The sequence below is a fragment of the Thermobia domestica genome, chromosome 15, assembly GCF_964235325.1.
Source record: "Thermobia domestica chromosome 15, izTheDome1.hap1.1, whole genome shotgun sequence".
In the NCBI taxonomy this organism is placed as follows: Eukaryota; Metazoa; Arthropoda; class Insecta; order Zygentoma; family Lepismatidae; genus Thermobia; species Thermobia domestica.
The window spans coordinates 118,712,937-118,725,329 of NC_137468.1; the positions used below are offsets into that span (position 1 = coordinate 118,712,937).

At 42.0% G+C, this 12,393-nt stretch overlaps 1 protein-coding gene across 1 annotated transcript in view; it reads right to left on the reverse strand.

Moving 5' to 3' along the window:
• Window positions 1–12,393, reverse strand: part of P5CDh1 (delta-1-Pyrroline-5-carboxylate dehydrogenase 1) — a 183,244-nt gene that overhangs the window by 135,841 nt on the left and 35,010 nt on the right. Inside the window, exon 3 of the mRNA XM_081740093.1 lies at window positions 10,624–10,757. Coding sequence (XP_081596219.1) covers window positions 10,624–10,757 — 134 coding nt within the window. The remainder of the gene's footprint in view (window positions 1–10,623; window positions 10,758–12,393) is intronic.

The window sequence follows — 12,393 nt, forward strand, 5'->3', positions numbered from 1 at the left end:
TTCTCTGCTGAACAGGATGTTAAACTGAAAAAATCAAAATATTCCTTATTATTAGAAAGAAGAAAATACATTTTAGGAACTATCGATTTTTGTGCAATTAAAGAATAACTTGTGAAGGACTTCTTTTCTTGCGAAATGTTATCTCAATTAGTTCCAGAGCGCCTGACTAACATAGCGAGCCCTTGCAAGAAGAAATGAAATTACGCTCGAATTGTGGTGCTCCAATAGGTTAATTTTGGGGCCATTTTTAGTCGCAATTCAAACGTAATTCCTGTAGCTTTCTTAATTCCACGGGAAGACAACCAATACGTACTCATAGAACGACAAATATTTTATGGCACCATTTTTATTCTATGAAGCAATAATACATACAAAACTTTATATTTCAAAATGAAACTATATACGTTAATGTGTAATTTCAAAAAAAGTGGGGGCAACTGCCCCCCTTTGCCCCCCATAATCGCCGCCCATGACTCCTACAATAAAAATATTTATTTTACACTGGAAAATATTTATGTCGTATAAGACATTTTGAAACATTTATTGTATAAAACACGAATTAGATATCTTTGTTTTAAATTAATATATTTTGTGTTCATATTTGGCGAACGTCACTGAGGCTCCTGGGATGATTCGATCTACATTTGTTCTTTCGTCTGTCTGTACCACACATATTACTTCGGGTATCACTTTCGGTCTTTTAAGTTGAAATTTTCAGGGTACAAGCACGAGATACACTAAATTTCCTGTATAGACTTTGGCTGCATACCAACGTAAAATTTCAAAATTGCGGCCATTCTTTTTTCAAAATCCATGCTACAAAGTACAATTTTTGGTCTTTTAAGTTGACATGTTCAGAGTAGAAGCACGAGACACTGTAAATTATCTGTATATACTTTGGCAGCGATCCAACGTAAAATTTCAAAATGGCGGCCTTTTTTTCAAAACTGCACTGAATAGAAACTTGTTGTGACAATTGTGAAAGTTGTGACAATGATAATCTTGAAATATAAATCACATTTTAACACTTTTACCTTAAAAACATTGAAATATTTCGAAAAAAAACAATTAAACCCGAAAAAAACCAACATGGGCCCAGGTGGGTTGGGCTTTTTCAAAAAAAAAAAAAAAACCTCGGGTTTTTTCAAACCCTGGTCTGCCGGCGGTGAAAGAGAAGACAGTCGATCATAGGACGAATATCAGAGCTGGGGAGCGGTGCCGGATAGGCAGGTCCTCTAAGGGCAGCTTCTCTGGCAACACGGTCAGCATGCTCATTACCTGGAATACCAGCATGGCCAGGCACCCAACCAAATTGGACGTCACAACCTGCAAGACGTAAGGAATGGCAGGAGAGGAGAATTTGCTGAACGATAGGGTGCGCAGTTGACACGTCGGTAAGACTACATAAAGGCGCTGCTGGAGTCAGAGCAGACAAGAACCTGTCGAAGATGGCGTCGACGAATATAATGCAGGGTCTCAAGGATAGCAACCAATTCAGCAGTGAACACAGTGGAAGTAGGATGTAGTTTCAAGCCAGCGCCATGGTCATCCGTGACGAAGGCACAGCCAACAAAATCGTCATGCTTCGAACCATCTGTGTAGAAGATAGCGTAGGTACGGTACGCCTCCAGAAAAGAGAATAATTCCTGACAAAATTGTTGATTGCTGGTAAGAGACTTCTTAAATTGCAGTAAATGAAAACTGACAACTGGTGGAAGAACAGTCCACGGAGGAATAGGAAGGAAGCCCAATGGACAGATAGCAGGGACGTCCAGTCCTAATGAAGCCACAAGGTCTAGAGCACGAATGCCAAAAGGCCGAGTAGCAGTGGGTCGTGCTTGATATCTGGCGTAGCGAGCACCAGCCTCAAGTGCAAAGGCCGAAGGATGGGCAGGTAAGGCTTGAATATGAATGTAATATCGCAGAAGCAGGCAGTCTCGACGGTGGGAAAGAGATGGCTCATGAGCCTCAGCATAGAGACTAGGAATAGGGCTGGTTCGAAAAGCTCCAAGCGCCAAACGAAGGCCAAGATGATGAACTGCATTCAGATGACGCAGAACCATAGGCAACACAGCCATAATCCAATTGTGAGCGGATTAGGCTACGGTATAAACGCACCCCACGAAAGATGAGACACCATACGTAGTAAGTTCATGGAGCGAAGACAGCGATACTTCAGTTCCCGAACATGAGCAGCCCATGTAAGTCTGCGGTCAAACTCCAAGCCCAGAAAACGAACATGATCAATATAGGACAATCGAGAACCGCCACGGAACAGTTCAGGATCGTAAGCACAGTGACGTAGGCGACAAAAATTTACACAGTGTGTTTTGGTGAGAGAAAAGCAGAAACGAGTAGTGGAAGACCAGCGGTGAAGACGGTTAAGCACTAACTGCAACTGGCGAGTAACAGGACGGAGGTCACGTGAGCGACAGTAGATATTAAAGTCGTCCACATAAAGCAACCCATTAACTGTAGGGGAGAGTTGCGACATCACACTGTTCACAGCTACAGCAAATAATGTGACACTTAACACACTGCCCTGGGGAAATGGAGCAGAAAGAATAGCTCCCAGCTTGACTCGAAAAGTACGTTGTGCAAGAAAGTTCTGGATGAAGAGAGCCAAGTGGCCACATAAGCCCCAGAGATGTAGTTGTTGTAAAATGCCAGAACGCCAAACAGTGTCGTAGGCCTTTTCAAGATCGAAGAAGATGGCTATCAGATGTTCTTGATGACGAAAGGCATCCTGAATAGCACTTTCGAGATGCGCCAGATGATCAGTAGTAGAGCGGAAGCGCCGAAAGCCGCACTGAAGATTAGTAATGAGGCCATGGTGTTCAAGAAACCAGACTAATCGGGCGTTGAGCATCTTCTCCAACAGTTTACACAGACAGCTTGTCAAGGCGATTGGGCGGTAGCTTCCACTAGAAGTAGCAGGTTTGGCAGGCTTCAATATAGGAAGAATAAAGGCTTCACGCCAGGCAGCAGGGAAGGAGTCTTCAAGCCAGATACGGTTGTACAGTTCAAGTAGATGTTGTCTGCCATCATCAGAGAGGTGCCTGAGCATAGCATAACAGATGCCGTCAGGACCAGATGCCGTATCCTTCGTAGAAGCCAAGACCGCAGCAAGTTCAGTAGGAGTAAAAGGGAGATTGTAAGGTTCCACCGTCCGGGATCGGAACTGAAGTGGCGTACATTCAATGCGTTGTTTGAGTGAGGAATTCAGCTGAGTAGTGAGTAGAACTGGATACATCGGCAAAATGACGTCCCAATTCAGCAACGATTCTATCCTGATCAGTAACCATAACACCAACAATGACAAGAGAGGGGACCGCAACAATGGAAACATGGCCCTGGAGACGACGAATCTGCGACCAAACCTCTGTCATAGAACTGCCAGCAATAAGAGAAGAAACATAAGTGCGCCAGCTATGACGTTTTGCTTGCTTAATGAGATAGCGGGCGCGAGCACGAAGACGACGAAATTGAGCCAAATTATCGGCTGTAGGAGCACATTAAATCTATGGAGTGCTCGACGCCGGGCCAGAATAGCGTCACGAATCTCATCAGAGCACCAGGGAACGGTGCATTTGCACCGGGAACCACCATAAGTAGGAATAGAGTCAACTGCAGCTGCCAGGATACTCTACTGAAAGGCGTTACAATGATCATCAACAGTATAACTAGGTTCTAAAGAGAAATGAAAAGTCGCAGAGAAATGACCCCAGTCTGCTTTACGTAGATTATAACCAGTGAACGGAGTTGAAGGGATGAGCGAAAGACCATGTACAAGAATAGGGAAGTGGTCACTGCCACACAGGTCATCATGCACACGCCCAGTAAGATGGCCACCAAGTTGAGGGCTACAGATGGAGAGGTCCAAATGGGAGTAAGTACCAGTAGCAGTAGTAAAATGTGTGGGACTGCCATCATTTAGGAGCAATGAGTTAGTGTTATCCAGGAAACTGGCAATCTCGTGACCTCGAGGCTCAGTACGAGGAGAGCCCCACAATGCATGGTAGGAGTTAAAGTCACCCACAAACAGAAAAGGAGATGGAAGCTGGCGTATAATCAATTCAAGATCAACAGCAGTAAATGCGTCATGGCGCGTAAGATAGACACAACAAACTGTAATAGATTGTCTTAAGAAGACACGAACAGCTAGAAGCTGGAAAGCACTGTTCACATGTAGGAGAGTAGAGTGGTAGGCATCAGACACACCAATTGCCACATCACCCGCTGCACGACCTATAGTAAGCTGATCATTACGATATATAGTGTAACCAGAAATGACAGAGGTGCTAGTAGAGGTAAAATGCGTTTCTTGAAGACAGAATATTATAGGATAAAACGTTGTCAATAACTGCTTGAATTCTTCGTAGTGAGTGGAGTATCCATTTTATTTCCATTGAAGAAGAGCCATGGTCAACAAGAGTCAATCACGAGAAGCGAAGTACTGTGCTGGCTTTTTTCACAGCCTTCCACAAGGGTGAAACTATCAAGCTTCTCTTCCACCGTAGCATCCATAAGAGACTCATTATCACTGGAGAGGCTATGTGATTTATGTTTCTGTTTCTTCGCCCCAGGCGGACTAGCAGACTGGGTGCGTGAAGCTTTCTTCGTTGGTTTGTCAGAAGTAGCTGCAGAGGAGGTGGAGGCAGCCTTGGAAGCCTGGGCTTGGAGATGTTTCTTCCTTTCCTTTTTACTGAGAGGTTTCGGCGGAGGCTGGTTATTGGACTGCTTCAAAAAAAAGGGCGATCGATGGAGTAGAGGCAGATGATGTAGAACTAGTAGACTGAGCAGCAGAAGTCTGAGACTTAGGAGTGGGCTTAACACTTCTAGAAGGCGAAGGGTACGTTGATGGAGGCTTACGTTGCAAAGCAGTAGAGGACTTTTGCTTCGTGCGTGAGAGATCGGAGTTCGTAGACGGAGCAGTGGCACGGGACGCCTTGGGAGAGGCGGGCACACTGCGAACCTCAACATCTGTCTGTGTGGCAGAGTCAACCGTCTGAGTCCCTTGGGATTTACTGTTCTTCAAAAGAGAAGAAAAACTAGTGCCGAAGGTGACCTTTGGTTGGATTCGTCTTTTAGCCTCAGCTGCGATCTTTTCGATGACCATCAGTTCTCGGATTTTCTCTTCGGCCACAATTTGAGGGCAGTCACGTGACCAAGCTGGGTGGTCACTTTTACAGTTGGCGCACTTCGGTGGGGCCGCACATGGGGCCTGACCATGGGATGCAGAACTGCAATTTCCACAGAGACCAGCTGCATTGCACGAAGGGGCGGAATGTCCAAAATGCTGGCAGTTGAAGCATCGCATCGGTAGTGGAATGTATGGCCGGACTTTTAGTCGATGATACGCAACGTTCATATGCGTCGGCAGGTCAGGTAGGGCAAAAGTAAGGATGTAAGTATCCGTAGGTTGCACCATACCTGCTTTCTTGCTGGTAATACGATGTACTTCCGTGACATGACAATCCTGAAGTTCTTCGCAGATTTCAGCCTCTGGTAAGTCTCGTAAATCAAAACATGTAATAACGCCCTTACTGGTGTTGAGTTGCCGGTAGGGCTCAACCACAATAGGAACCGGTCCTAATTGGGTACAGGCTAAAAGTAGTTTTGATTGCTTTTCGGATGTCGTGTGCACAAGTAAGGTTCCATTTCTTAACCTTCTAATATGGCCAGGAGGAAACGTGCCAGTAGCAATATGATGAAGCTGGCGATTTACAAGGAACGGTGACAATTTGCTTAAAGCGCCAGCTGTGTCAGACGATCGATCTTTGATTATTAGATACCTTGGTACAGGACCAAGCTTCCTCACTCTTGTCTAATCCAGTAGCCTGGGAGGGTGTTTGATCCAAAGCCATAATTCAAGAAAGCCCAAAATCCTCTCGGCTTCCCCGTCATGGTTCAAGCGGCCAACGAGGCTGGCAGGTTCTACCGGCATGACCCTTGTCAGCAAGCTAGACGGTGACCCCAAGTCAAAAGGACAAGTGGGCAGAGCCACTTGCACCGCCGACTGATGGGTACTTCTTGAGAGGACCCACGTCCCACCGTTTTAGGACCCACCGCATGGTCCATTGGGGATCCCCGCACCGCAGAATCCCAGCATTTCCTTTCAGGGCATCACTCCTTCCGGTCCTGCTGGGGGCGCATGCACTTCGCCCCGCCGTTCCATGGCTCCGGGTCCGGCGTCATCCAATCGAATCCAAAAACATATCAAGTCCATAGCAAGGTTGTCATCCAAAAAGGCAGTCCATATCCGAGGCTTATTTGTGAACAGTACTCGATCGCAAGTTTTAGATGTCGGGGGATCAGCCCGGCACAACCCCCAACCTGGAGGGCCAGTGGCTGATTGCAGTTCCGAAGAACTGGGCGATGGGGGCGCCACATCCCGACGCCGCCGTATCCGACGAATGAATTGTACAGTAGGAAGAAATGAACATTCAGAGGTTAGATTAAACCAGTACAGCCACCAAAAATAATACGTTTCATCCGCTTAAATTGATTCTAGAAAATCTCACGGATAAGACTGCCATCCGTATTTGCTGTCCACGAATCAAGTAAGAGAAGAACTTTCGAACGATCAACAGAAGGACTACGCCACACACAATCGCTGAAGAATCTTATTAGGTCTGTTTTGTTCAAATTTGTTGACTTCCCGGCGAAGAATCTGACGTTTGGAGGACTATAGGGATTGCTTGGAAGAATCCGGGTGTTCCGGTACCAGTCTCTGATCTCTCCGCCATTAAGATGATATAAAATATCAGTATGAGTGAGTAGTTGTGGTGACGAATCCAACAGAAGCTCGGATCGCAACTGCGCCACGACGACGAAAAGACAAGTTAAGAGTGAAGTTTTCACTCAAAGCGGCTTTGGTCTACATCCAACACATTCTCTGGCTTTCTCTCTCTCTTTGGGAAGGGAGCCCATCACATTCGGAAGAAGAATCTTCTAATGTTTGAGAATCCTGAGAAGTTGAAGCCATTTCCACATCATCATCACTACCTTCTCAATCACTCATACATTCCATCGTTTTGATCTCTTCAACTACATCCCTATTTTCTGACAGAAGTGACACAATTTGATCGAACATCACCGTCTCTGGCCTGTTCATTTCCCGTTCAGCTGAGCTATACTTGTTCACTAGAGCAGAAACCACGAGCTTTAGATCCATTTGTCTCCCTGTAAACAAGGTAACAATATAAAAGATGAATCAAATATATACAGGGTGCGGCACGTAAAATCGGCCCGTCGTAATATTCTGGTATATTGTGTTTTTTACAACACTTAAATAATCTACCTTCCTACCAAGAGATGGCGTGTCGAGGTCGGGTCGACTTACGTGACCTGCAGCAGTCACGTGCAGCCGCAGCCAGTGAAACTTGTCGAAACCAGTTGAGAAAAAGGCCTCGTTGTGTTAAGCCGGGTGAGTGTCAGTGTGTGATAATGCCGTATTCGATACCCGAGCGTGTTGCCATTGTTGAAGGGTTCATTCTCACTGGATCTTTTGTGAAAACAAAGAATTTGTTTCGGGAGAAATTTCCAGGACGTTCTGTTCCAGCAAAAAGCACCATTCAGGAATTGATTGAAAAATGGCGGCGTGCAGGATCGGTTCAAAATGCTCCCAGGAACAGACGACCATCTGTCTGCACACCTGAATTAAAGATGCAGGTGGAGGAGATAATGAGAAGGTCAACCAGGAGATTGAGTCAACAGGTTCATGCGAGTGAGCGAAGTTGCAGAAGTGTTTTAAGGGGACTGAAGTTAAAACCGTACCGGATAAGTGTTGTGCAAGAACTGAAGGAGCCTGACCTGCAGAAGAGGGTGCATTTCTGTTCATGGCTGTTAAGCAATATTGTCAGTGGTTTCTTGGATCCACTAATGCTCATCATGAGTGACGAGGCGTAGTTTCGAAAGTATACGAAACAAATCCACACACAATTGAAGAACTCAAGACCAGGATCCAGGATGTCACCAATAGCATTACAACACAAGAACTGACAAGGGTATATATGAATCTCCTCAATCGTGCTCACATGTGTGTTGAAGTGGGCGGATGACACTTTCAGCACCTGCTGTGAAGGTGAGTAGTCATATTCAATACATTGCATTTCATTTATGTGTTGTAGTTAATCATATTCAATACATTACATTTCATTTTATGTGTTCACTTTACGTTCCGGTTTTACGTGCTGCACCCTGTATATATATATATATATATATATATATATATATATATATATATATATATATATAAAACAAACATAGACACAAGTGGTTCACAACAAACAAAAGGCCAGTTCTAACCTAACCTGACCTAACACAAAAAGCCCAACATACAAATAGGCGGACAAATGGGTCAATGTTTATATATCTAATGGATGAGTTATAAGTGAATTCGGCCGGATCATGGACTGGTTCCCAAACAGCAAGCCATAAGCATGCAGTCATACCACTCTGCAACCACTTCCACAAACAAACATATGAGACCGCAAGAAGACAACAGAGGCACATCACAAGACCAAAAAGGTTATTTCTTTTGTCTTTCAATTTCTATTAGTATTGTGGGAGTTACAGGTAGTCATAATGCGTCTTACGGATTGCTTACTGCCTCGGAACACGAACTATTGCTAGCAACAGGCTCCTTCCTACCTACAAACCACCTATTACAAATTTACAGACAAAAAGACTCACTTTCGTCAGTCTGCTCTTATTTTACGAGGACGCTTGAAATGTTTGAGTAAGATAAATAATAACTACAGCACATAACTGCTACTGTTGGCTCTGTATAAAAATGTCGAGGGGTTTGTCGTCAGTGCCTATGCTTTTCATTTGAGTAATATATGCCTGTCTAATTGAAACCGCAGATGTTATTTAAAATAAAACCTGTTTACGAATATATATATATATATATATTGTATCCCAGAGCATATATTCTCAATATTTATTTTATTCAATTTTCTATTTTAATTATCATTTCTATGTTTCTAGAAAATTAAAAATTATTCATTGGGTCATTATAGCAGTATGCAGTAAAGAAATGTTAAACAATAAAAACATTACATAAGTTACGAGTTGTGTGTTAAGATTGATGTAATGGTTATATAACTCTGGTATGAAGGAAGATACTACGCGGCGCATTATTGTAACTTTGTAAAGAAGAAAAGAATCCGAAATAGTTACTAACTGGAAAGAATTAAGGAAATTTATGTAATAAAACTTTGTAATTAATTTGTTAACACCAACACAATTTCGGGTGTGTCAAAACTGCTAGTATCGCCGACGCGGACATTCTGGAGATTCTCGTCGCTGATCAACTATGAGGAAACTGCCAAGTTTTCTGGAGCAGAGAACAACGAACCTTTGACGTAAGGATGATGAAGCTAAATCCCAGGAAGGAGAAGCAGAACGAAACCAGGGAGTCGGCGGTCTCGAGAGAGAGTGGGAGAAACGGAGCGAAAGCCGAAAGAAAGGAGTCCGATAGAAGAGAGTACGTGGGAGCTTCAAAAGAGAAAATAAAAGTTCATCGAGGAGTTTTAGGAGGGGAAGGAGTCGTGACCAGTCACTTCTACTCCAAGAATCTTGAGATACTTGAGGTCCACCAAATGGTCGCATAGGAGGTATCCGTAGAAGAAACATCATTGCTCACAGGCGAGGACAACATCCATTGCCAACTTCTTCAGGGGGTCGCCACTGCAGGCCCAGATCACCATTCGGACGTTGGAGGACGTCTAGGATCCATCAGGTATGTGTTTCTTCTCTGGTTTGGTTATCAGTGTATAATGTCCGGTAATGTCGTTATCGAGATCTAGCAGGACTGACTCCCCGCAACTAGACACACACACTTTCCACTTTAAAACACAGTTGCTAACACGAAATATAGGAGTATAACCATTATTAATTCTAATTTGTTATTTCAAGTGCTTTACCTCTCGCATATGACTTGTTTAAGTTTTCTAATTTCCCGTTCATCCTGAAAGGTGAACGGAAGGGGACTATCACGTGTTGTCTCGCTTTAAAATCCCCGGAACTCAGACAATAACGCGGGGTAAGTCCACAATATATATATATATATATATATATATATATATATATATATATATATATATATATATATCGATTGTTCTAAAAATGACGCCCACGGACCACAGAGCACTATTCTACAAGCCAAGCGAAAATCTATGATCGTATGCTCTTCGAGGCCTCCTTCAGCCGCTATGGGAAATCAAAATTTGACAATGTGGCAACGTCGCAGATTAACTTGGAACCATTAGCATTACTCTACGAATACAACAAGCAGCTAAATCGATTGCTACACTAATAAGTGATGCTAGTGTTAAGCAATATAAACTTTAGCTGTCATCTGGAAATAATCTATGTAACTATTTGAAAGATTAGTAGATCTTATGGAGCGGAGCGAATTAAAAGGCGATTTGGCATTCTCTGTCTTTATGGAACTTTACTCGTGCATTAAGATTCATTGTTATTGCTCGAAAACGTTCATTAGGTTTCCATAAGATTGCTAGTGCTTTTACCTGATATTCAAGATAACCACGTATAATGTAAAATGGAAAACGAACAATTAGTAATATTTCTAGCAGTACACAAAAGAAAGCTTACCATGACCTGAGTCCTAACATCTTTGGTTCTGATTTCTTCGTCTCCAATAACAATAGGAACATCTTGACAGTCGGAAGAATACTTTTCCAAGGCCTGCGTTAGATCACGTCTTTCCTTGCTTCCTTTCAAATATTCTGCAAATCAAATATTAATATGGAAAAATTACCAAATTTCACGTTTCTAATTGAAAAATACATTTATATTACACAATAATAGCTTTCACATATATCAAAAAAAGAAAGAAAAGGAAAAAATGAAATCATTCACAGAAATGATTTTATGAATGTTTGATTTTGTACATAAAATCACAGTATGAAATACTGTGCACGCTGAAAACGGTTAGAATTAACACGCTAGTCGACAAATGTTAATAAAGCAAGTCACAATATGAAGAACTTACAAAATGAACACGAAAATGTAATAGAAATTGACAGCCAACATGTAGTTAACTTTGCTTAAACACATATTCTAAATGTTCATTGCATCCAAATATCAATATACAGGCAAAATCTCTCTCACTAACTAAATTGCCTTTTTTTCAATGTATGCAAAAGTATAAATAATATTAGGTTAAGAACAAGTTTTCATTAATCCCTTTTAATATGTCTAGCATATTCTTTGGTACGAACATTTTATTTTGTAGTTTTTGTTGTAGGTACAACTAACTTCAATCAGAAGTCGGATTTAATCTATAAAATAAAACTGATCAGGAATCCTTCCCAAGTGTAAAATGGGTTTTATATAATGTGATAACAGATTTGGATAGCCCTATTCGAAATTGTAACACATCCGTCTATCTAAAAAGTATTAAATATTTTGCACACGAGAGTGCTAACGCTCAAATCTCAGGCTATACGAATCCCAGCGGGTCAGTCCTAACGTCATTTGACAGTTGATCAATCCATATAAAGTGATCCATAAATTTGTTTCTTGTTTCACCATTTTTATTTCATTTATTTATTTTCATTAACATGTACCACTGTGCTCAAGAAAATGGCGCGTATACTGCAACTCACGATCTGCCGCATGGATAAAATCCTGTTATTACTAAGTAGAGATAATAGAAAGCAATCCATTTATGGAGATATTTCCAAAATATATAATAAAATTATAAAAATGTACGCAAAAAACAAAATTAAGCTCGGTTTCGTGTATCCTGGCAATCATGCTTTCGAGGGATTTTTGCAATAGCAGAGTATGATTGCGAAGGAAAATTGACAATTACCAGTAAAGGAGCTGGAGCAAGGAACTAGAAAGTGGAGTAAAATATTGCATTTACTGGTTTAAACCTAGTGTCTAGATTGTATCTCAAATATAAATTCGCGTCTGTAACCAAGATTTCGCACGCAAATATAGAAACAAACAGGAAAACTCTTGTCTTGAGGTTGGAAGTGACACTCACCATAGCCATATGGACTAGAAGTTCTTCTACTATTTTGACAATAGATCGAGTCCTTTTTTTTTAACGAAACATTATAGGAGGTGTATAATTTTCATGTTAATACGAACCGAAACAATATAATAAGGAAATAACTTGATACTTTCCCTTAATCGACGTATTTAGTCAGGATTAGAGTACTATTGGTAACAGAGGTTATTTTCAGTCTATGCTCTTGTATATTTACTCCTCCCGTCCCCGTTCTTCACACCAGACCAACTTCAATTAACTGCGGGTTTGTATGAGTCAGGAACAGAAAAAAAAAAACATAAGCAACATGCAGTCTTTCAAATTTTACCACCAAACATGACCTACAGCGAATGAAATAAGGA